The 27585-nt window shown below is 33.8% G+C and overlaps 1 protein-coding gene across 2 annotated transcripts in view; it reads right to left on the minus strand.

Moving 5' to 3' along the window:
* Positions 1-27585, minus strand: part of LOC145247938 (FERRY endosomal RAB5 effector complex subunit 3-like) — an 807792-nt gene that overhangs the window by 450466 nt on the left and 329741 nt on the right. For both annotated transcript variants that reach the window (XM_080109577.1, XM_080109576.1), the window contains exon 3: positions 4190-4354. In XM_080109577.1, coding sequence (XP_079965703.1) covers positions 4190-4349 — 160 coding nt within the window. In that variant the 5' untranslated portion in view covers positions 4350-4354. The remainder of the gene's footprint in view (positions 1-4189; positions 4355-27585) is intronic.

The raw sequence follows: 27585 nt of genomic DNA on the forward strand, positions 1-27585 counted from the left end.
TTTTAAAAAATTTTTTTACTTGTTTAATGTTTTTTTTTTTTTTAATAAAATCGATTTTCCAAGTGTTCGCTTTCTACCTAACTGGTTAAGTTCTTAGTGGTTTCACTTATTTTAAAGCGGTTAGTATGTTCATAAACGAGACCGCTTTTTTTATATTAATATAAAAAGAATTTATGGGTTTGTATTACTGTACACATAGATTCGAAAAAGTTGTCAAAAAACAAATATATAACAAATAAATGTTATCAAAGGCAAGATAGATTACTTTTCTACCAAACTGGATATAATTTTCGTGTTTTTATTCAATTTAACATGTTTATTGAGCTCGAAAAGCATACAGTGTTTACCGATGTATTGGAAAATTTAAAATGGCGGCCGACTCTCTCTTTAACACGGTAAGTTCGGAAAAAGGTGTAATAAATAATAAACTAGACAAAATACTGTTAGAAATTTGCTCAATATATGTTACCGTGACATAACTTGACATATATTCGGTGGTTTTTTAATAGCATTTTCTCTAGTTTATTATTTATAACACCTTTTCCCGAACTTACCGTGTTAAAGAGAGAGTCGGCCGCCATTTTGAATTTTCCAATACATCGGTAAACACTGTATGCTTTTTGAGCTGAATAAACATGTTAAATTGAATGAAAACACGAAAATTATATCCAGTTTGGTAGAAAAGTAATTTATCTTGCCTTTGATGACATTTATTTGTTATATATTTGTTTTTTGACAACTTTTTCGAATCTATGTGTACAGTAATACAAACCCGAAAATTGATTAATAAATTTATTTAGTGATTACTTTTTCTCTAAATGATTGATTTTAGAATTTTGAAGTAAAAATTTAAAAAAATTAAAAATTAGTTAACGAGAGATTGTTAGCACATGGCATCCCTCGCGCCAAAAAAATATTTCGTTTTTAATTTATTAGTTAATTTTTGCAAAATTGACAGGACGACAATAAATGTTGATAATTGATAAAATTATAATTTTAAATAACGCATGAGTGCATTTTGTATGAGAGAAAACAAAAACATAACAACAAAAAAAAACTATCATAATTAAAAAACCAAAACAAAAAGCCACGAAAAATCGAATCGCTGCCTATTTTTAAATTACCACTAAGAACTTAGCCAGTTAGGTAGAAAACGGACACTTAGAAAATCGATTTTATTAAAAAAAAAAAAAAACATTAAACAAGTAAAAAAATTTTTTTTAAATATTAGGGGGGGGGGCTATAGTCTATTTTAAAAAATAATATCTCCTTCAAGAACGATCATAAAATGTGTTTTCAATCGATATTTATTTAATAAGGGACCAGTTTTCCTATCTAGCGAAAGGGGACCAGTTTTCCGGAGACGAGTTTTCCCGAGACGAGTTTTCCCGGGACGAGTTTTCCGGGCACCAATAAAAATATAAGAGTGTGAAACATTCGTTGATCATCATTCAATCCCGGGCAACGTCTTTTCGCCTTGCTAGTATGAAGGTAAATGTATTTGTTAGATTTGAGTAAAAAAAAAGAAAAAAGACTAACCATCAGTTCAGATACTTTTTGAACGCATTTCACATTTAAAAATGAAAAATATATATATATATATATATATATATATATATCAAAGAGTTTAACCATCAATTTGGATACTTTTTGAACGTCCATCACCCACACCCACCCACCCATACAAAAAAAAAAAAGAACATTAACCTTCTTCCTTTATTGTTCATTTCTAATGTTGAAAGTAACGCTTTAATCCGGATACTTTTTGGACGCAGCTCATATAAAAGTAATTCCTCTCACCTTAAATCGATCTTCTTTCGCTTTTAAGTCCGACCATGAATTGATCAAAGCCGTTTTTATTGCCACAACATCCTTCAGGGCAACTCTCTGTTTTTCGTTCCGACATAAAAGCTCGGAAACATCAGACGCCCGTTTAATGGCGACATCAAAACAAACGTATTGATAATGTGTCTACGGATAACGACCGAGAAAACTCCGACTTCTGCCTGGACCGCCAGACAAATGCCCCGGAATCTCTGTCAGTCACAAATTAGGATTCGTTCGTATCAAAGTGGAATTGGCTTCCATCAAAGACAAGACGGAATCGGTACCGACTCGTGACTACGTCGCAAAACAGTGGAAATGTGTCAGCTTTTTGCTTTTTGATGAACAGAGCCAGACTCCAGCATGAATCACCAAAAATATTTTATGGTGAAAACTAATGAGGAAATGTTATTTATGACTCTTTCGGAGGTAACGGTGAACCAAGATGTTGAATGATGTTTTAGATGAAGTACAGTGCGTTAAGGAACAAACGGCTGATTCAAATGAGAGAGTGTGGCCTCAGCGGGGTAGAAAGATGGAAATAAAAAAATTATCGTACACGGCACTATGACTGCAACAACCGTCAAGTCAACTGGACACCAAGCATAGACCGACCGCTTCCGTCTACACCAGGGTTTCCCAACTTGTTCAGCACCCCCACCCTCCCACAGAACATTCAGATACCTACTACCGCCCTCCTCCATACCTACATCCTTACATAATAATGTTAGTAGTAGTAGTAGTGGTAGTACATAATTAAAGTGGGAATAAATAATTAAATATTCATAATAGTTTTGTCAGCATCACAGGGTGTGATTCTTGAATTATTTTTCCAATTAAAAGCAAGTGTGATGCAATCAATTTCCACATGAATTGTGAATCCCAAAGAGAATGGGCTGAAAAAAGGCTTCTAAAAGCTCCAAGTCCTTCATCGCCCCCTTAAATATCTCAGGGATCCCCTACACAATAAATTTGACCACTGCCCACCTGAAGTCTTGTAATGCCTCCTTGGTTGAATGTATGGGCCCCATTGGGAAACCCTGGTTTACACGAGCCGACACAGTCCCAAACACTTCCGTCGACACAACCCGACACGATTCTAAACAATTCCATCAATAGAATCCCGAACACCTCTGTCGAAACAACCCGAGACAATCCTGAACACCTCTGTCAAAATAACCTGACACGGTCCCAAACAACTCCATCGAAATGATACAACACGATCCCGAGCAAATTGTTGAAACAGCACAATACCAGAGCAACCTCAGCAGTTACTTAATGAATGACTCTGGTATTGACTTTTTACAGCTCTTTGACGAACTCATTTTCCATGCAGGTAGACCTGATTAAAACATTGACACACAATACTTAAGCACTTCTGCGTATGCATGAAGAACTCACCAGAAAATGACCATCGTCATCATGCTGCAATTATAGTATTCAGGGTACTGCTAGTGTCCTAAACTAAAAAACAGGTCAATGACCCCCATGACCCCGATATCCTACATACACGTGTACACAGGATATGAAGGTCATGGAGTCAATGAGTATGCATTCAAATGTCACCATAACCTGGTAGCCAAAAGCAGATATGTTATCGCATAACTTAAAGAGAGAAGGGGTGAGAGAAGTAGACAATTGATAGGAAGTCTCAGTTCGAACTAAACGGATAGAAATAAATTTTGACCAAGGAAAAATTGAGGGGCCAAGAAGTCGAATATTCATTGCTTGGGATTCCCCTTTTCTACTGCTGGCAGAAGAGAAGACAATGCCAACATCTGAATAAAAATTCAACCCAAATCAGGTTTGTAACAGAACCGCTGACGATCGGTTAGCAGCAGCAGCCATATGAAAATGACCAAGCCGATTGTGCGTTGTGACGTCACAGCACAGAAAATAAAAAGACATGTGGTGATGGCCGAGGGGAAAAGCATTGGGTATCCGGAAAAGAGGTGTTTGAGACGTGATGAGAAAACACCTGTTCGAGACATGAGTGACATCACAGCAGAGACAAATAGTCACACGCGGCCGGAGAAGAAATTAACTATTTAAAGATTTTTTTTTAAAATGTGTTGTTGGAAATACCAGATATAAAGGCTTTCGCCGAAAAAAAAAAAAAATAAATAAGTGAGTCAAGTTTTTTCCTTTCTTTTGTTTCCTTGCAACAGAGTCTACAATGTGTCGGGTCTGTTAAAATGTAACGGCATCATTAAAAAAAAACAAAGAAAAAAAAGGTGTACAATGTTACAGAAATATACTAGCAACACTACCAGTACGTAGGTACATTTTGAAAGAATTTATGGAAAATTAAAATTTTCTTTTGTAAATCTGAAAGAGAGAATAGAGAAGAATTCCGAGTACTTACTGTCTTCGACATAACATGGCAAGTTGTGTATCTTCATTATCTGGGCTACAAGGCTGTTGAGACTTTGGTCTGATGGAATTGTCATTGTTGTCCTCAAAGTTGACTCTGAGACTCCGCTCAGGTAGTTGAATTGGAATTCTTTCTCGATTAGTTGACGCATTTTGTCTGCAAGAAAAATAATAATAATTTATTTTGAACATGAGTGGACAACTAAGTTGTGCTTCACCAGTGTTCATACTAACAATAATATAAAATGACCCCTCAATTAGCCCGATATTAAACATATATCTTTGTAATGTTAAATTCCTTAAAAGAAAAAAAATGAAGTAAAAACAAACAAAAAAAAAATGAAAAGAAACTGGGACATGTACATGTGAGTATTATGATTTTTCTAAACAGTTCAATTCTTGTAAGTAAAACAAAGAAAAAATACTCAGGCTGAGATGGAAACCAAAACCTAACGACAGTTAGTCAAGTACCGTAACCATTAGGCTAGCTTGTCACAATTTTTAAAAAGTGTTTTCAAACCTACTTATTCTTTTATTTGACAAACAGATAAAAATCCAATGACTCCAAGTATCAATTTTTCAATTTTGACCCATTAGCAGCCTTTTTTTCTGGATGAAAACCGATTGAAATGTTTTCCACATGTCTGGATACCATATATATCAGATTCCAAGTCTGTAGATCGAACATTTGTTGAGTATATAGGTTGAGAGTTGCTCACATACTCACTTTTATAGATATATAGACTAGCAGCAGCAGGTTACCCGGCGTTGCCTGGTCATAAGATAGACTTGAATTTTATATTTTAATTCATGCAGATCATGTATCTATTGTTGTTATAGATATTTTTTCATATAGATTATTATATTGAACCTAATATATGCTAGTGAGATCAGAACTAAAAAATAAATCCATATATATAATTTAGGTGCCATCAGATTGAATCGAAACCAAAACATACAACTCTACTTTCATTCCTTAGCATCTAAGCAACGCCCATATATATATATATATATATATATATATATATATATATATATATATATATATATATATATATATATACAGACTAACAGATGTACTCAGCATTGCCTAGTATTAAACGTAAATTCCTTTAAAAAAATTAAGTAAAAATAAACAGAAAGAAACTGAGACCTGTGCATACGAGTATGTTTTTATTTGTAAGTAAAACAAAAAATACTTCAACTGTAAATAAGGTAGGGCCTCCCTTAATTGGGTGAGAAAACTTCCCATACCTGCAAATATCCTATATATATATATATATATATATATGCAAGCTTCTGGAAGTACTGTAAATGTAGCCTCTAGACATATGGTAAATCTAGCGACTAGAAGTATGATAAATCTAGCGACTAGAAGTATGATAAATCTAGCCTCTAGAAGTACGATAAATCTAGCCTCTAGAAGTACGATAAATCTAGCCTCTAGAAGTACGATAAATCTAGCCTCTAGAAGTATGATGAATCTAGCTCCAAGAAGTGCTGAAAATCTAGCCTCTAGAAGTACTATATTAGGTTGAGAAGAAAGTTCTTGCAGAATTTTTAATTTTGATTTCAAATGATGTATCTTTAAATGAGTTTTCGTCATAATACTTTAAATTTATATATCATTTTAAAGAGCATTTTTCACTCTATCTAATCGTCTAAATTACAATCATTTTAAAACAATCAGGTTTTCTTTTCAGAACATTGAATACAAGATAGAAAAATAATAAATTCGCCCAATTTTCTTATTTCAATTCAAGCTAGGCTGAAAAGATGCTGAAACAGCTCGCGATATCAACAAAGTATTTGGCCCAGGAACCACTACTGAATGCACAGCACAATGGTGGTTTAAGAAATTTCGTGGCAGCAATGAGAATCTTGAAGATGAGCATAGTGGTCAGCCGTCGGCCGTCGAATGTTGATATCAATTAAGAGCCTTAGTTACAGCCAATCTACACACAACTGTTCGAGAACTTACTTCTGAATTAGATGTACCGTATACGATGATTTCCAACAACTTGAGAGAGATTTAAAAAAAACAAAAACTTGATAAATGGGTGCCTCACGAATTCAATGACAACCAAAAGAAACGCCATTATGAAGTGCCATATTCCCCTTCTTTTATACGACAAAAACAACTTGTTTTTCGATAGGGGTGTGACTTTGTGAAAAGTGAGTTCTTTATGATAACCGGCGATGCTCAGCTCAATGGATAGATGCCGACAAAGCTCCATAACACTTCTCAAAGCCAGAGTTGTATTTAAAGACGGTCGTACTGATTGTTTGGTGGTCTGCAATCGGTCTCTTCCATTAGTCTTTTGAATGCAAGCAAATCTATTATGGCAGTGAAGTACTGTCAATAAATGGATGAAATACGTCAGAAACTTTGACAACAACACCCAGCATTAATCAACAGAAAAGGCTCAATTCTTCTCGATGAAAATGTCCGACCGCACGTTCCTAAACTGACTTCGCAGAAGTTGAACGAATTGGGCTACAAAACTCAGCTCATCCGCCATACTCTCCAGACCGCTCACCTACAGACTACCATTTTTTCAAGCATCTCAACAACTTTCTGTGTGAGAAATGCTTCAAAAACCTAAGCCAAGTAGCTTTGGTTTTAATAATCGTTATCCTTATATATATAAAATGAACTCATTTTTTCCCCTCTGATTTTGACCTTAATAGGATTAAAAATCATGACATTTCATGCACAAACTGCAGCACAATATCTGAGGTGTGTTATAGGGCTATTACCTCTCCACTTCCTCAATAATCATAGATTCCTATATTTTTTCTGCTGCGAATTCACTGCCAAAATCGATTAAAATCAATGGAAGTGGTAAAAATTTTTCTCTCCAATAAATTCCTCCTTCCCCCGCCACAACTTAACACTGTTGCGGGATCGTTCACAAGGGACTGCTACGAAGGAATACCGGTTTGGGTTTTCTCTACTTCGTAGTTGCTTAAAAAAACTGGAATAGAATTTTAACGTTCCTTTTCGTTCTATACTTTCTACTGGGTGAAACACACCATGGACTTAACCGAATCAAAGGGTTATTTATGCCATTTTTTTTTTGCTGTTTGCTGTGTTTTTTTGTTTTTGTTTTTCCGAACACCTTCATCATTTTTTCCCTGATTTATGCTTTTTGTTTTTCCGATTTCTTTTTTAAAGAAGTTTTACGTTTGTTTGCTGTTTTTTGTTTTTTTTGTTTTGGTTTTGCCGATTTTTTAAAGAAGTTTAACATCGTTTATTTTTTAAATATTTAAACAGGGTTATTACTTCGCTTATTCTTTACTTTAACCCCCCTCCTCTACACACACACACCTCCAAACAGGACAACGCCAGGTACCCCCGCTAGTGGATAATAAAAGTATACCAGATTGATTTCAACAGCATAAGAATGAAAAAAAAAATCTAACATTAAATAACTGCAAAATATTGTGATAGGCTAAGATGGAGTAAAATAAATAAAATATAAAGTTAAAAATAAATAAGAAATTAAACTGAGATTGGCATAAAGAAGTTAATGTTGGAATTATAAGCCTAAAATTAAACGAGGGTGATTAAAAAATACTAAAGTCAGAACATTAAAATATGAATGTCTAAAAAACTTAAAGAAATTGGCCAATTGATAAAAATTTAATAAACATATTTTTCTCTCTTACAATGAGAAGGTTTTAAGAATGTTATTAAAAAGGAAAATAAAAAGAATTAAAATAGAATACTTATATATGGATAAAAATTAAAAAGAAATTTTAAATTTAAATTAAATGATTTAATAAGTATGGGATGAAGATAAATTTTAATTCATAATTTTTTCAATTTAACCTTTTGATAACAATTCCTTCGTAAGAAATACAACATTAAGCAAAGTCAATTATGAGATTATAGATGTAAACAAAACTGATACGAAACTATTGTAGATTTAAAAGGATATAGTTGGGGCATATAAATATAAACTAAAATTTGAGGGCAAAGTTTAGTATTTAGAAAATAAAACAAATAATTTTCGGAAGAAAAATAATTACTTAAATAAAAACACACACAGTGCTTTAATGTAATATTAAGATAAATTGAAATATAATTTAAAAAGTAGAAATACGAAAATGGGCGATTTATAAATTCCATGGCTAACGGAAAAATAATTCAACAAAGACCATATAAGAGTTGGGTGGAGGTAGAGTCAACTGCTTGCTTTCTTAAATAGAGATCAGAAGTATGTTCATATATATATAAATAGTGTATTTCACTGTCTGAAGAGTGGCTATTTTGGAATATTTTTGAAAGACAAATTGTTTGAAATTGTTTGAATGGTCACGAAATAATTGTAATGAATATGAAAATACACAATATGATGCTATCATCTTTTATTGTCTTGATTTTGTGAATATATATATATATATATATATATGTATATATATATATATATATTTAAAGTGATGGTTGTGTAGTTCCAACGAGAGAAAAAATGTATATTTAAAAGAGTGTAGCCATCAACAATTGTGGGTTTTTTTTAAAGGTTTTCATCATATTTTTTATTTTAAAATATTTTTATAACGCGTTTCGAGCTTAGGGTGTGCTCTCTTCAGATATTTTCGTAAAAAGTTTTTTTTTAAAATGGGAGTTTGTAGATATGCCTCCGCTGATATTAAATATGTTTTTCATAGTGATGCGATGCGTGTGTTCAGTGTTCAGACATTCTGTCTCCAACTCTAAGTTGTTCACAGTGACCGGTCAAAGTTAGTTTCAAAGAGTGTTTTTTAGTCCATATGGTGAAGGTTTTTATGGCTTTTTTAGGGTTCTTTTTAAAGACTTTCTTTCCCCATGTATAGCATACACTCACACACAATCACATACGCATACATATATATTCATGTACATGTACACATGCACACGCACACGTACGCAGGCACACACACATACACACACGTACATACATAGAAATATATGTAGGAGCATACATATATACACATATACATACCCACCTACACACCCACACACGTACTCGCATACATCCACCGCTAACAATTATTTTTATTTTTTTATTTTTTATTTTATATATATATATATACTTTTTTTTTTTTTTTTCAACCAAAACACGCATGTATATATGCGCTTAATCATTCAGACATACGTACACGCACCCACACACACACAAGTAAGATGGAGAATAGGTAGAAGATATATATACACACACATACACACATATATGTACACACATATATGTATGTGCACATACACTCACAAACATCCACATACTATGTAGGTACACCCACATACACACACACATGCACACACACAGACATATGCAGGGGCTCACACATACGCGTATATCCATATCCACACGAACACATTTACCCACTCATACATGTGCATACATATGTATATATATATACATACACACACATACATACGGATGTGTATACACTCATCCACCCATATATATATATGGGCACATGCACTCACAATCACACACACACATACATATTCATACATCCCACCTTATGTATATATTGGTTGAAGTTTCCTTTCCAATCCATGCACATATGCATACATGGATTCGGTCACCCAAACATAAGTGCACGTATACATACAAACAAGATGTAGCATAGATAACAGATGATATATAATTATACACACACGCATACACAATCATATGTGCACACCCACGCACACACACATATACACACGCGCGCACATACACATACATACGTTTAATTTCTAGTTGTTTGTTTAGTTAAGAGAAATGGTACTGTACTGGGTATGGGCGCGCGCACCCGCGAGAGTGTGCGTGTGCCTTATTGTGCTTTTTTGTTGTTTCGTGTGTGAGGGTGCACACCTACCCAAGCATGCATGCGTGTAAGTGTATTTTGTGTTTTGCCTATTTATGTGTATAATTATGGAGAGATGTTTAAGGCGGGGTTAAACTTTGTTATGAAATTTTTTTCTTGAGTTAGCAAGTAGAAGTAGTTGTCAGTTTGGAAGATGGGCATTATCTCGAATCTGCCTCCACTGCATGTGTGTATATGTTGTGATACATGTAGGTGTCTATTTTCCGCGATTTTGATGTTGGATCGGTGTAGGGCTACTCTATTACTAAGGTTTTTTGTAGCGCCTATGTAGGATTTATCGCATGCTGGACATTTTATTACATAGATCACGTTTTTTGAGGTGCAATCTAGTTTTTTTTTAATTTTGAATGTTTGTATGGGGTTCGTAAATGTGTATGTGTTTCCCTCTAATATTATGTTGCAGACTCCACATCGTTGTTTGTTGCATTTTGTGACTCCTTTTGTTGCGTCTTGATTGAGTTTGGATGAGGTAAGAATGCGTTTTAGGTTTTTGGGTTGGCGTTTGCTTTTTATTATTTTTGTTGTTTTAAGGAAATTGTTTAGTTTGCTGTTTTGGTTAAGTAGGATGAGGTTTTTCGTTATCTCTGTGAAAAGCTCTGGGTTGTTTGTGTTGTGTGTGGAGACGTATGTTAGGATTTGTTCTTTGTTTCGTTCTTTAGGGGTTCTCAAATCTTCTACTGGTATATTTGTCGCAAGTTGGATCCCTTTGTCTATAAGTTGTTATGGGTATTTTCTTTTTCTTAAATTTATTCGTAGTTCCTTGAGTCGGATTTTTCGAAGGTTATTGTCCGTGATTATGGTGCAGATTCTACGTGCTAGGGTGTAGGGAATTGATTTTATGCAGCTTTTAGGGTGGTGACTTTTAAAGTGTAGGTATTGTTGGGTGTCTGTAGGTTTGCGGTAAATGTCTGTGATAATGTTATTGTCTTTAATCTTTATCAGTATGTCTAGGAAAGGTAATTCTGTAGAGCTTTGTTCTATGGTGAATTTAATTTTTGGGTGTAGGTTCTGGAGTATGGTGTGTAAGTCTGTGATGTCCCCCCATGTGGGTTTCCATAGGATGAAGCAGTCATCTAAGTACCTTTTCCATGATTCTACAAACAGTATTTTAGTGCTGTGGCCAAATTTTTGTTCTATTTTTTTATATAAGGTTTCTTCTAGGTAGGCTAATGTAAGGGTTGCGTAAGTCGGTGCCATTTTCGTTCCCATTGCTGTACCTAGTGTTTGGATGTAGTTGGTATTGTTGAATTCGAAGGAATTATTATTTAGAATTATGTCTATACTATCGATAATGAATTGCTTTGTGAATCTGGGATGTAGTGTTTGTGCGTGTCTGTTGATCCAAAATAGTATTGCTTCTTTTCCTAATTCATGGGGTATATTACTATATAAACTACTAACGTCAAATGTAACTAATAGTGTCCCGTTTTCTACTGTATGTGGTAAGGTAGTAAGAAAATGGATGTCGTCCCTTATGTAGCTCTTAACTTGATCTGTGAAAGGTTGTAATAAGATGTCTATTAAGTTGCTGTCTGCTTGTCGGACAGGCTGGTCCTGCTACAATGGGTCTAAATGTAAGGTCACTGTGGTTTGGAGCGCTAATATATTCTGAGTTTTGTGTATCGATGGCAAGTTTTATTGTGCCAGATTTGTGTATTTTAGGCAGTCCGTAGAAGTTGTTGGTCTTTGTAATGAAATTTGTGAGGAAGTCCTTTTCTTTCTTTTTTAATATTTTGTTGTGTGTTGTACAAAGTTTTGTGATTTTTGAGATGGTGGTGTTATCTATGTTGGTACTAATGGGTTTATAGTAGTGTTTGTCATCCAGTAATTCTGTAATTTTTGTTTCATAGTACGTTCTGTCCATGATTACTACGGCACTGCCTTTGTCTGCTTCTTTTATTATTATGTCATTATTATTACGGATCTTTTCGAGTGCTTGTTTTTGCTTATGTGTGAGGTTGCTTGAGGTTTTGTGTTTTTTTTGGAGGTTAAGGTTCCAGAGATTTTCGAAGTAGCTGTTTAGTTCTTTTGTGTTGTTCTGTTTATTAGGGAAATATGTTGATTTGTTTTTTACTAAAGAATCATCTTTGTCCCCTTTGTTATCTAGTGTTTCTATTAGTCTAAATTTCCGTTCGAATTCTTTAAGGTCCTTTTTTAGTTCTGCTATATTGCTTTTAGGGGTGGGGCAGAATTTGAGGCCCAGCTTCAGTATTTCCATTTCGTTCTTTGATAAGGAGTATGTGGATAAATTGATGATTTTGGGTCTAATTTTTTCTAACCTGGAATTGTTGTTCCCTGGGGGCTTCCTAAAAAATGCTGGGAGTTGTTTGTTTCCCTGTTTCGAGGAGTGGTGTGTTTTAGGGTGATGTGATGTCTCCTTGTAAAATGAGTGTTGTGTACAATATTGTGAGGGTTCAGTGATAAATGGTTGAATGGGTTGTCGTTATATGTTTTTTGTGTTGGATAGTTGTGTTTCAGTTGGAATTGGTGTTGCTGTTGAGGATACATGCATTGTTGTATAGGGTTGTGTTGTTGGGGTTTGTTGTAGGGAAGGTCTGTTTGTTGGGATTGGTGTTGCATGGGATATTCTGATTGTTCCCGTTGATGGGGGAGGTGCCTTAGGGGTTTGTTTCTTTCTAAAAATAATTGTTAGCGGTGGATGTATGCGAGTACGTGTGTGGGTGTGTAGGTGGGTATGTATATGTGTATATATGTATGCTCCTACATATATTTCTATGTATGTACGTGTGTGTATGTGTGTGTGCCTGCGTACGTGTGCGTGTGCATGTGTACATGTACATGAATATATATGTATGCGTATGTGATTGTGTGTGAGTGTATGCTATACATGGGGAAAGAAAGTCTTTAAAAAGAACCCTAAAAAAGCCATAAAAACCTTCACCATATGGACTAAAAAACACTCTTTGAAACTAACTTTGACCGGTCACTGTGAACAACTTACAGTTGGAGACAGAATGTCTGAACACTGAACACACGCATCGCATCACTATGAAAAACATATTTAATATCAGCGGAGGCATATCTACAAACTCCCATTTTAAAGAAAAACTTTTTACGAAAATATCTGAAGAGAGCACACCCTAAGCTCGAAACGCGTTATAAAAATATTTTAAAATAAAAATATGATGAAAACCTTTAAAAAAAAACCACAATTGTTGATGGCTACACTCTTTTAAATATATATATATATATATATATATATATATATATATATATTCCTCTGGCATCTTTCCCTTTTGAAGAACGTTTAAAACTTCAGTTCCACACGCTACTTTGAGGATGAAGACGGCTTAAAGCATCTGCATCCATTATAAGATATTAACATAAGGCACTTGAACCTTCACTATGGATGTATTTTAAATGTATCTTGTTAAAAAAAGAGACCAAAAAATGAATATAATGTTGACTTGTCTCAAACAAAGCTAACGTCATAACAGTTTTTGAAGACACATTGGCTTTTCATTTCAACACAAATTTCCTTATATATTTGAACAAACGCCAGAAATAGAATTTCATATTTTATTTTCAATTTGATCATCTTTTTCATCCAATTTCCCAAGGAGACATTTTCAAGACGAAAGAATTCAATTGAAAAAAATCTTAAGGGAAGAAATTCAAGCATGAAAGGTCAATGGAAGATGTAAATCTGGGATTTCGAAAAATGAGGAAAAAAAGAAAACAGAAAAAAAGAAAACAAGAACAGCTTAATTCTTAAAATACGTCCATTTAATCTGTGCGTTTAAAGCGTGAAATTTTATTTTAAATTAAAGTATGACAGACATATGAAAATCCTATTTTACATCTGGCAAGGAGCTGCTCGGCATGCTCTATCCAACACTGATAGAGTTCAAAACCGGCTTCTAAATCTAGTAGGTGATGCCCTTTTCTCTTCCTTGCAATTTCTTTCCCACAGAAAAGACGTTGTGAGCCTATCTTTGTTCTATCGTAATTTTCATGGCAAGTGCTCGACTGAGCTCCAATCTATGGTTCTCTCTTGTCAAACTTTCACAAAAACCACTCGACTAGCTACAACCACTATAAACGATTTCCCTCACTCTCCGTGCCTAAATCTAAACGCAGATTCCATGAACAAAGTTTCTTTCCCAGAACTGCAAGCCTTTGGAACACTGTTCTGTTGGCTTGCTTCCCAATTGAATACAACATGGTAGCCTTCAAATCCAATGTAAACAAGTTGTTGTTAAGCTGTGCCCATAAATAATCAAATTCTACCCAATTTACACCATTAACAGTTACTACACTATTACCTTACATTCATTAACCCTTATCCTCGAGTGGCCTTTAGGTCTTGATAAGTGGTGACTCTCAAGTAAAAAAAAAATGACAGATTGTTAAAGACGTTATTTTAACCTTAAGCATGATCAACCACTGAAAATATTATTTCAAACGTAAGCATTATAGATTGATAAAAATTTCTAACTTAAGCATGACAATAAAATGCTATTTTAAAACTAAGTATAAAAAATTGTTTAAAATGTTATTTCAAAATTAAGTATGAGAGACCGATAAAAACGTGATGTCAAACTTAATCATAGTATGGCACAATCACGTTGACACGCCAGTTCTTGCCAGATCACCAAAGTTAAGCAACGTTGAGCCTGGCAAGTACTAGATGGGAAGGCTAGGCACTGTATGTACCTTCTGGGAAGGTTGGGCATGGGGCCAGCATCCTGACCTCAAAAAAAGAACTCCTCGCTACAAAGCATCTACAAAAGTTGTGGATGGCCTATGCCCCTTCCAGGGGCTTAAGGCTACGGATAGATGGAAACTTAATCGAAATAGAACACTGACAAAATTTTTCAAATTTAAGCATGATAGAACCCTTGGAATGTTATTTCAAACTTAAGCATGATACTTCTTAAAATATTATTTGGAACTTAATCATGACACGGTGCTTAAAATGCTATGAAAAGAGTTTTTAAAATTTCAGTATGACAGACGTAATGTCATACCCCTGTGTCTGTTTTACAGGTATTTTAATGGAATATGCTTTGATGAACGCATAGCACTTGTGCTCTCTCGACGTACATACTCTCGACTAACCTGACAAACAGTCAATTCTAATACCCCTATACTGTTGAGATGCCAGAAAGCCCTCTACTCTAATAGTTTCTTCCCTCGACCTGCTAAACTTTGGAATTCCCACCCTGTTTCCTGCTTCACTGACTCTACTAACATGCAGAAGTTTGAATGTGATGTGAACAGACATCTCGGTACTCAACTTCCCACAATCCTCTGTTATGACAATGCTATTTCAAACTTAATTATGACAGACAAATGAAAATGCTATTTCAAATTTAGGTATGACAGATCAATGAAAATGCTATTTCAAATTTAGGTTTGACAGACCAAAGAAAATGCTATTTCAAATTTAAGTATGACAGACCAAAGAAAATGCTATTTCAAATTTAGGTATGACAGGCCAATGAAATTGCTATTTCAAATTGAGGTATGACAGATCAATGAAAATACTATTTCAAATTTAAGCACGATAGATCAAAGTAAATTATACTTCAGGATGACAGAACAACAAATTTATATTACAAACTTAAGCATGACGGAACAATGGACAAACAGACAGAGCTTTTTAACGAGATGCTCCACAGCATCTAATATAACACCCATTAATTCAATCTCTAAGTTTTTAGTGTTGCGTGGCCTATTTCAAATCAAAGTGTAATTGTATGATGGATGGACAGACAATGCCTCTTGGAGTGATACGTGGACACATGTAATCATAAAATCTTCCTTCAAGATCTGGAAGGAGAAAGTAAGGAAAAAAATAAACAAAGTTGGTAATCAGTGATTGTTGACACGGAAAATCAAAACGAGAATTTCAATGAACTTTAATGTCAACAGGTGATATGGAATACTCCAGAAGAATGCCGGAGACTCGCTATGTGTGTATCCTCAGGTGGGATGGAGATGGAAAAAAAAAAAAAAAATTCCAATCTACTTCATCTGCCGATCCATTGAGAATCCGAAACAATGATTATCAGTAAGACGATGAGTAAAAGATGTTGAAAAGAAGGTCACTAGATTTTCAAGTTATATCATCATTTGTTGGTTGTTATTAAAAATCAATAATAAAAAGGGGGGAAAAAATATGACCTAGGATTTTCAATTCGTTTCAAAATCAAATTTTAAAAACACAGCAAAAAAAAAAAAAAAAAAAATATGTGTTTTGATTTAAGAAGGGGTGGGAAAAAAAGGAGTGAATTGTTAGTTATTTTATTTCAAGAGAAATTTGCAGATATTCTATCGATACATCTATCTACAGGTTTTTAGCAATTCTTATACTAAATGTGAGTTAATCAAAGTTTGTTTCCCTCATTATTTTTTCTGTATACTTTCATAACACAAAATACATGCTAAAATATAATATTCCTTAATTGGCTTCTAATTGGACGCACTGCTGATGCAATTCTCTACCTGTATAAGAACCAAGGATGGAGTATTGTTACCACATCTGGGCAGGAGCTTCTCGGAACACCCTACCTTGCCTTGACAGACTTCAAAACTGACTTCATAATCTAGTAGGTGATGCTCTTTTCTCTTCTCTGCAACCTCTTTCCCACAGAAGAGACGTTGCAGGTCTGTCTCTGCTCCATTGTTATTTTCATAGCAACTGTTCGACTGAGCTCCGATCTATGACCTCCCCCTTGCCAATCTTTCACAAAAAATACTTGTCTAACCAAAATCGCTATGAATAAATTCCTCCACTCTCTGTCAGTGCCTAAAGTTAAACATGGATCCCATCAACAAAGCTTCTTTCCTAGAACTGTTCAGCTGGTCTGCTTTCCAGCTGACTACAATATTGTCGTCTTCAAGTCCAACATAAACAAGTTCTTATTGAACCGTGCTTGTAAATAATATAATTATACCAAATTTCCACAAACGTTTACTACACTACTGTCCAATGAATATCATACACACATTAACCAAGTGGCCTACGGGCCTTGATATGTAGTAATAAATAAAGTAATAAATTGTTGGAAAAAGAGAAAATGTAAAAAATAAAAATAAAAAAGATTTAGGTAATAAATTGTTGGAAAAATGAAATGAACTAGTCACTCTCAAAAGATTTCATTAATAAATTGTTTGAAAAAGAGGAGACGCAAAAAATGTTTAAAAAGTCGGCATTCTTTGTTTCTTTTTATTTATTTATTTTTTTTTTGCATCAAAAACTATTAAAACGCATTTCGTTCCTATATCTGCATTTCACAATTTTAATTTTCTATGTGACATAAGCATCGGTCGGCCATGTGGCCTATTCAACCTACGAAAGCCAATACAGTCTACCCCCGACATACGAGCTACCCGAGTTACGAGATGGCTCCAGAGCAAAAATCCTCCTCTACATACGAGCGAAAATACAACCGCTAGGTGGTCGAGTGTGTCGTGTTTCACTACGTTTCCTTAATGGTATCCGGAAACGAATTAATCTCGTATGTCGCGGGTCCACTATATTTATTTTTACCTTATATTCTAGATATCCGGTGTACATGCTCAAATCGTCTAGGAATCCAGCAGTTTTTTCTTTCTTTTCTTTTCTGATTTCAAATTAAATCATTTGAATTTACTTTGCCTAGCCGTGGTTGGTTCAATAGTTAAGCTTCAAGTTCAATTTATTAACCAATGGGAACCGAAACCAACCATTAATTAAATTAGTGATTCATTTAAAAAAATCTTTTTTTTTTATCTTGTCCCTTATCAAAATAAAAAAGTAAGTCAAGGATCCTTTGAATGGATCAAAGCGAGTTTGGATTGACATGAAGATTTGCTATGGCTTTGAATTCCAAAGGAAAAAAAATGACAGTCGCGTTCAGCAAAAGTCCATCCAGTAGCAAAACTTCAATGGAGAGAATTAAGCTTTCTCTTCCTCTTGTTCCTTCTTATTTTATTTGTTTATTTTACAAGATGCATTGACCCGGTGTTGCCCGGGATCCATTACATTTAAATTTCTTTTATAAATATTTCATTGTTATATAAACCACGCTATTTTTCTTTTTAGTTATTTTAAGTATCTAAATTAAAAGTGAACTTGATTTTAATTTATTTAAGAAAATTTACTGACAAAATCAATGGAAAAATAGTTGGATCATTCTATCGCTCCAGAAAGTATCTCACTCCCGACACAATCCTCTACTTGTGTTGGGTTGTTGTATCATAAAGGGGATTGTGTGTGACTGTCTAATCAGAGTTAACGTTGTGTGATCGTCTAGTGGTCCAGTCTATTAAATGATATGTTCATATGCTGGTGTGTGTGTGTGTGTGTGTGTGTGTGTGTGTGTGTGTGTGTGTGTGTGGTACATGTATTTTTCACCATACCTTCACGCGTCATCGATGTTGGTCCATCTGAATTCATCTAGTCTTGGAGGGAGATTGGTATCTGTTTTGGACGAAGATTCATTTTACTCCAAGACAAGGATTGGTTTTATAGTTTTTATTCACTTTTCCAGATGTCTCGCAGAAGGATGGAAAGTGAATCTCTGGCTTGCATGGTTTCTCTTTGTCTCATTTCTACACACGTCAGCGTCCCCCCCCCAGTGTAGGCGAGGAAACGTCTGTGAAGCCGTCCGTCGCCTTCTAAGTCCAAACCAAATCTCAACGATTCACCTAACCTGATCACGTGACTCACACGCAATCCGATCAGCTGATCCTGACTTCCGGTCAACGTGTCTACAATATAATTTACACACCTCCCTCTTTCTCTCGATCCATTCTCTAACATTCCATCTATCCTTATTTTCAAAAAATGTACGCATTTTTAAATTCCAGTACATTTTTTCTATATCTACACAACCACACGGCTAAGAAAGATCAGGCTAAAAAAAACTCCTTTAGTCAGTCCTTTCCAACTGACTTTACAATTATTATTTATTTTATTTTATTTTTATTATTAGATCAGACCCTCTCTGATCTTCTTGGCATTACTTTTTGGGTGTAGGGTATTCCTCCCCTGATCCATGTCAGCTGCTTTATCCAGCCACCCTTATGCCGTAAAATAGAGGTCTCACTTTACCTCTTTCGAAATTGACAACTCCTTTCGTCCCAAAAGTGCCCTGATTGTTCTATTAAGTATGGCTTTTTTTTCATTTTGTAACTATCTTATCTTTTCCGGGACATCATAATTAATCTTTGTGGTTGGCTTCCAAATTTTAAGATATACCTTTTTTTTTTATCACACTGATTCACTTGGATTTCCTTGCTTGGACTCTTGGAATTTTGATGAAGATTTAGAGAATATCACCCTTAATTAATTAACCCCCCCCCCCCCTTGCACCATGATTCCTATTTGCGCCTAATTTCTAGCTATGGCCCGATTTTTGTGATTTTTCTTTTCTCTCATCAGAGCTTCCAAGATCCAGCAGAGATATCCCGCATTCATGCATCTCTAAAAAAAAAAAAAAAATATATAAGGTTATATCTTCTTACATACCTACGGTATATTTTATTTTTCTCTCACCTCATTAAGCAATATGTAATTTGCCTACAGTACCAACTCTCATAGGTCCCTGGTACCCTTAAGGATTCTCCTATCCTCTCCACGCCTGTCTCTAATTAATTGAGCCAAGTCTTAACTCCTGCTTGGAATCGTCACATGCGACCAGCTTTTTTTCAAGCACTCAATTCCACAGGGTCCATTTCATTTTCCAAACAGGGCATCTCTAATGCTTTCCCAGCAAGTTACTGTTCTTGTGAAAAATATTTATGGACTTTAAAAAAAAAGTACAAAAAGCAAATTATTAAAAAAGAAAATCTCTCTTTTGGCTTATCACATCTGAAAAAACTTCTCAAAAATACCTACTTACGTAATTGCTATTTTGGTCACCTCTCTAAAATTCTAATTTATTCTAGGCCAACCATCTTCAGTATCATCTTATTTTTCCTAAATCATTTCAATTCTAATGTATATACCTAATAATGACTTTGAATTCCTTTCTCAAAAATACAATAGCATTTACATACATTGAAGACATTTTACAATATATAAAACATTTTAAAAAAAAAAATGTTACATTATACATTTAAACTATGATTTTCACAAAACAGTCGTAACTTTTCTCAAGAAAAGAAAAAAAATTTTCTTTTCTGTAACAAAGTCCGTTAACAACAAAAATAATTTATCCCTTTTTTTTTTCAAAAACAAACAATTAAAACACATTAACAGAAAATGCTTTTTGCATCCTTTTTTTTTGACGAGATACACATATTTTTGTTCTGATTATCATTAAAGTACAGCGACCTTGAAAAAAATGTCAACAATTCGTCCTGACACACACTTTGATCCGATTTCAACAACACACTGATCTCCTTTTATTTATTTTTTTTTGTGTGTGTGTTTGCGAACTGCATATTTTCAAAATATATTAAAAACAATGAAAACTATTTATGGTTTGCTTTTGAAAAGTTTACGTCTCAACTTTGTGTGTGTGTGTGTGTGTGTGTGTGTGTGTGTGTGTGTGTGTGTGTGTGTGTGTGTGTTTATCAAACAAATTTTAAACAATTCTTTTATGAATGAATTATGCATGGTGACAATTTTTTTTTTTTTCATTCATTACGACCGTTTTCTTTTGCGGCATATCGCCCCCTTTTTTCTTTTCCTCATATACTTTTTTTTTTTATTGTGTATATGTGTGTGTGCTTTTTTCTTTTTTTTTCTTAATTATTTTTTTCATTTTGTCTAGTATTTTTTTCCGTGGTATTTTTATAATGGACCCTAAAACGTAGTGATTTTCCGTGGTAACCGAAGTTTCTTTTTTTTCAAAACCCACCCTTGTAGGAGTGGACTAGTCACGATCACCAAATTATGTCTGTTATGTATTAGGTGTTCTTGTGTGTTCATATTAGAGAGATTATATTAGTGTGAGATGGACAGGGTATATATATAAAGAGAGACAGGGACATTTTAATACTGACATTTCAAAGCCTCTTCTTTGGATGCAGGAAGATATGGATATACAGATAGATAGACCGAGAGAGTGATAGTGATATTGACAGTTCTGTGAATGGGAGTGTTTCTATAACACTGACACATATATTTCTTTACCTATTTTTGAGATGATGATTTTTACAAAGTTCTTATAATATAAATTCACAATACCTTTACACAATAACATAACACGAACACACAGATACAAAAAGATGAAGTTGTTCGTTTATTCCATTTCGACCGGTCAATGGCTTTGCATCAAGGAATTCAAATCTCTACATGATTCTTTCTTGTCCCCTTCGCTTCAAAGATTCCATGTCAGCTCTGACTCACTGACTTATCTCTTCTCCCCTGATTAACTGACCGACTGACTGCCTAAAGCTCTCTATATTGAGAACCCATGACGTCATTGCATGACTAAACACGTGCATCTCGATCCCGACATGCATTTCCTCACATTTCTACAAAGCCGATTCTCTAACTTAATTTTTTATTAACCAACTTTACAAACATTTTCCATTGTCCATTTTTAAATTCCTTATTTTAATTTCATTTCTTTAACAGAAACAAAATTACATCATTACATTCCTTTTTCAATAAACAGATATTTTATGTGAACTAAACAATGGTAACTCTACATTCCAGTTTCAATGACATTCTGTATTTATTTTAACTCATGATCGAAATTCTCAATTCCAAATCTAGCTTCGCAAGTTCGAATCCTCGGCTATCCTATCTCATATTTACTCACAAGAACAGGTGACTTGTTCTTGTAACACTTGGGCACGAGTCAAATATGTCATAAGATGGAGTACTGTTACATTTGTGGTGGAGCTGCTCAGAGCACCCTTTCCTGTCTTGACAGGTGTGGGGAAAATAGAGAAGGCTTATTGCAAAAACGTGCTCGTGTCTTTCCTTCTCAGCCCGCACGACAGACAAACGAAAAGATCCAAGATGGCAGCCGTGGTCTTTTAATGCCCACAGTCTTGAACAGTTCTCGAAAAATCATGTCTCACACGTGATTTTGTAGTGCGGTTGGGCATCATAAAAGCAGGTTGTTGGGGAAGGGGGGGGGCAGAAGCGTTCAAACCTGTGTAGAGTGAACATCGTCAGACTTTTCCAAACCTCTTTACATTGAACTTGAAGGCAAAGATATTGTAGCTGGTCAAGAAGCATGCCAGCAGAACAGTATTCCATAGGCAGGCAGTTCTAAGAAGGAAGTGTTCAGACCTGTGTAGAGTGAACATCGTCGTGCGACTCAAATTTTTCTGACTCCACAGGTTACAAAACTGTCTTCGAAATCTAGTGGGTGAGAACCTTTTTGCTTCCCTACTTCCTTTTTCTCTCAGAAGAGGCTTTGAAATCTATCTCTGCTCTATCGTTGCTTTTATGGTAGGTTCTCGACTGAGCTTCAATCTATGACCTCCACCTATAAAACTTCCGCAACAAATACTTATCTAGTTGCAACAACTGTCAACAATTTGCCCCACTTTCTTCTAAAACTAAACAAAAATTTGAAGAGCAACGTTACTTTCCTAGAACTATCCGTCTGTGAAACACAATACCGCGGGACTGCTTCCCAGCTGAATATAACACAATCGTTTTGAAGTTTAATATAAATAATTCTTTGTTGAGTCATTCTAATGGTTAATAGAATTTTTACTAGTTAAGCATTTGCATTCGTATTTTTTTTTTTTACTGGTTCAGCGTTTTTTTATTAGTTAAGTATTTTTAGTCAATAAGATTTTTTTTTTACTTCTGAAGAAGTTGCATTGATTAAGCAAGTTTATAATTAAATTTTTTAGTAGCAAAACATTTTTTTTTATTAAGTTTTACAAGTATTTTAATTTTTTTATATTTTTACTAATCAAGCAATTTTTATTTATTAAAAACTTTTACTACTTAAGCATTTTTACTAATTTTTATTATTTAAAAATTTTCATTAATTTATACTATTAAGCGTTTTTTTATTAATTTATACTGTTAAGCATTTTATTAGCTAGAAATTGTTTTAATGATTCAGCATTTTTTAATCAATTATCTTTATTAGTTAAGCTACTTTAATTAGTATAAATTTACAGATTTATGTTGGAATGTTTCATAATAAAGGTCATGCATGAGTGAAAATATCAAAACTCAAACGAATGCAACAAATCTCTTCTGCAACTTTATATGTCAATCAGTGTGGAGAGAGAGGGGGAGAGAAGGGGAGGAGAGGAAAGAGGAAGGGAGGGAGAAAGTGGGGGAGGGGCGATTTGATATTTCTTCTTGATTATTAAAGGACATTAGGAACAATCCCATTCATTAAACTATCTTCCGGGTTTAAATATAGTAAAACAGTTCTGACTAGTCAATTCACTCAGCCAATCATAGCACAATGGCGCTTTAAAAATTTGTTTCAAAAAGTAAAAGTAAAAAAAAAAAATGCTTAATAAATCAAACTTCTCTGATTTTTGTTTCCATGTAGTTAAATTAATGTTCTTAATTATTTTATTAAATGTTGCATATCTTTTTGGTACTAATATATACATGCATATATATATATAAATCAAATACAATCAAAGTAAGAAATAGAGGTTGCCCATGGCCTACTATATAATGTATAGTAGGCCATAGGTTGCCATAGAATGTAACAAAATTTACGACCGTAAATTATAATTTTACATAAATTTATTGTTCGATAGTATCTTCAAATAAGAAATATTAAGATTTCCTTAATCTGCAGAGTTTCAAAGAAATTCGTCTTTCTCATCAAAAGAAAGCAAACGAATAATTTAGTAAGGTTATGAATTTGCTGGTACTTGCATGAATTGAAACTGTATTGTATGATAGCTAGTCATAAAGTTTTTGTGCAAAGAGTTCATGAAACTGGGAAAAGAAATGAAAAAATAAAAAAGTGAATTAAAAAATGAAAAATAAAAAAGTGAACTGAAAAAATAAAAAAGTGAACTAAAAAAATGAAAAATTAAAAAAGTGAACTAAAAAAATGAAAAATTAAAAAAGTGAACTAAAAAAATTAAAAATTAAAAAAGTGAACTAAAAAAATGAAAAATTAAAAAAGTGAACTAAAAAAATGAAAAATAAAAAAATGAAAAATAAAAAAGTGAATTAAAAATTAAAAAAATCCAGATTAAATGGTATGGAATGGTTAGGCATTTCAAATATGAAATGATCATAAGAGTCAGTGTTCTCAGAAGAAATCAGATTTATGCTAACAACTCGATCCAAACTAAAAATCTAAAATTAAAAAACTTGGATTGCATACATTTTAGATTTTTAATTTGGATCTAGTTGTCAACATTATAAATCCGACTTCTTAAATTGTGTTCTTCTATATATTATTTTTTTTTTTCTTATTTTTTCCTTATCGTTTATTCTTTACTAGCGGGGGTACCCGGCGTTGCCCGGGTGTTTGGAGGTGTATGTTGGTGGGGGGGGGGTAGATCAAAACAACCCTGTTAAAAAAAAAAAACGTTGGCCAGTTGTTTGGAGGTGTAAAAGAAAAAAAAGTTTTAGTATAAAGGTAGGCTTGGACCCCGAACCTTTGACGCGGAGGTTGAAAGATAAATGGGAAAAAAAAACCTGCGACCTAACCATCTCGACCACGGGAACAAAGGAATTGATAAGTATGTTAAGTTGACGTTTATAAACCGAAATTAGCAGGTGCGAGAACGTCAAGTTGCGTGATGTTTGACTTAGTTTTGCGCTGGAAGCCAGTTCCTGTTTTCCCTGCTACGCGGCGATCAAAAAATATCTCGAAAATAGCTTGTAAAAGTCGGGTAAATTAAAGATACCTGCGACCCGTGTTCCTTAGTCGAAGATATTATTATTTAGACAGCATATAAAAAGTTTTAAGAAGGAGCGAGCCAACCGAGAATGACGGCCAAAAAAGCCTTTTGTAGACATACACAAAAAAGCGAACACACATACATATACACATTTTCGCTTTTATATATATAGATTTTAATTGTATAGTCCAGCATAATTGTCATTGAACCCTAATTAATCCTGCGTGCAAGAGTGTTATAGTTAGTCCGCGGGTCTTGGTAACAGCTTGATATTTAAAAATAAAAAACAATCATCAGCAGGGGTGTCGCGCTAGCCGCTCAAAGCTGAAATAACGAAAGACACCCCTGCTGATGACTGTTTTTACTTTTTTTTATTTTTAAACATCGAGCCGTTACCAAGATCCATTGGCTAATAACAACACTCTCGCACACAGAATTCCACCATGCGGTCAAGAAAAAGAAGAAAAAAATACAGACTATTCATTGATAAGAATGTGTAGCATCAAAATATATCTGATATAAGCAAATAAATTTTTTTATATATAAAAATGCATTGTTTTTAGCTTCCAAAACGTATCCATTTATATACATACTTATTTTCAATATATATATATATATATATATATATATATATATATATATATATATATATACGCGCATATATAGAAGTCTTTTAAACTATATAAAAAAATGTCATTCATTAGAAAATTATTTCGTCAGTAAGTCAATTAATTTTCTGTATCGCTGAATAGTTTTACTTACATAAACAAACAATATTACAAATGTTCTTTAAAAGAATCATTAGTTGTTTACCATGAAACACTGTTTTGGGGATTTAAAAACAAAACAGTATATATTAAATCATGGCTTCCAGCAGTGTTGATCAAACACCACCTCCCTTAAAACACATAGCCAAAAATATTTTTGATAGAGGATCTGATCTAGTTTTATTCCTCCATATATATTTCTGTGGATAACATATACCAATCCTTATTTAAGAAGCTCAATGTAATTACAGAGCAATATAATGAATGAATGACAAAAGTCTATATTCCGAAGTTCATGATGTTAACCATCTTATAATTTATTCCTTTAATTCAGTTGACATTTATAATTCTTGACAGTATTTGTTTCGTAGCACAAAATCAATCACTTAATTATTATATCAATCATATATATATATATATATATATACTAGACTACCCGTGACCCGTTGGGTCAGTATGTTATATTAGCAATGGAATTCATGTATGAGCGTGACACTTGTGACAAAGAAAATAGGGTTTTTTTTACGTAACAGAAACATTTCTATGAAAGCATATTAAAATGAAAAATCATGGACAGATCACTCAAACATGAAAAAAAAAATCCTTCCTATTCGTGTAAATTTACCTATTTTTCCAAATAATCACTCAAAAATCGAAAATAAACATGATTTTCCTACGAATTGAACGCCAACGAAAGTCATTTAGCAGCAAAAATGCACATGACCCTACCGATGAGAAATATAAGAATGAAAAACCTATATTGAAATCCTTCAACCAAGTTATAAAAACTTAAGATCTAAAAAAAAAAATAATTAATAAAACCTGAAGCAAAAGAATAAAACCTAAATAAATAAAATAAAATAAAACTAATATTGAAACAGATTAGTAAATGTGTCAACAAATTCACCGTTCTCATACAACTATTTTGTATCCAGAAATGTAAACAAAAAATAAAAAAGAAGGAAGGAAGGAAAAGCGACGGATAGAGAGTAGTAGTAGTAGTAGTATCTTGGCTTTACTACAATTGTTCTTATGTTTGTCAAAGGGTTAAAGTTGTTTAGTTGTAAGAAAATAGCGACAGTATAGTTGTAATAAAGAACAGTTGCAAAACACCCCCACTCTTCTCATGTTAAATAATAATTTCGAAATAACGTTAATATTTCAGTGCATTGCAAAGGTCAAAATCTGCTAAAGAAGCGATTTGTGTTTATTTGTTTACGTTGTTATGGGTTAATGTTTATGCGTGCATGTGCAACCAGATGTCGTAAACCGCAAAGTGGGTTACATCACTCGTTACAAGGTCATTTGAGTTTTATAATTATATATATATACTAGCAGGGAGACCCGACATTACCCGGGATTCAATAATAATCAACGAATGTTTCACACTCCCATATTTTTATTGTCAGTGAAATCGGTGAAATCGCCAATTTTTCAATCAAATCAATGGGCTGCCTACTCTAGTTGGGGACCCACTGTGGTGCACCGGACATAATCCACAATACATTGCGGTTTACATTGCACTGTAGAGAACCTACTGCTGATTTTATAAAATTATCTATATATCTATAAAAGTAAACGTGTATGTCTGTGTGTGTCTGTACATTTCCCTACGTAATAACTCTGTCAATTTTCAGTCTACAGACTCGAAATTTGATATACAGGGCATTGAGATTTGGAAAAATCTTTGTAATCTGTTTTCGGCCAGAAATTTGGCTGTTAACGGGGTCAAAGTTCAACGATTTGACCTTTGACAACTCTACCAAACTCTGCCGCCAATTTTGGGTCTAAACACTTGAAATTTTAGATATAGGTTCCTTGGACATGGATCTAACTTAATATCCTGATTTGAGCCCAAAATAATAAATTTTAAGGGGTCATAATAGGGGTCAAAGTTAAAAAAATTGGCCGCTTTTTTTTTTTTTTTTTGCTCAACACCTCAAAACATCCAGGCTGAAATGCTAGTTTTTATATATAATGGCTTGACTTGAAGTTTAAA

This window comes from Euprymna scolopes, chromosome 26, assembly GCF_053919585.1.
Source record: "Euprymna scolopes isolate OS-2025 chromosome 26, ASM5391958v1, whole genome shotgun sequence".
Lineage (NCBI taxonomy): Eukaryota > Metazoa > Mollusca > Cephalopoda > Sepiida > Sepiolidae > Euprymna > Euprymna scolopes.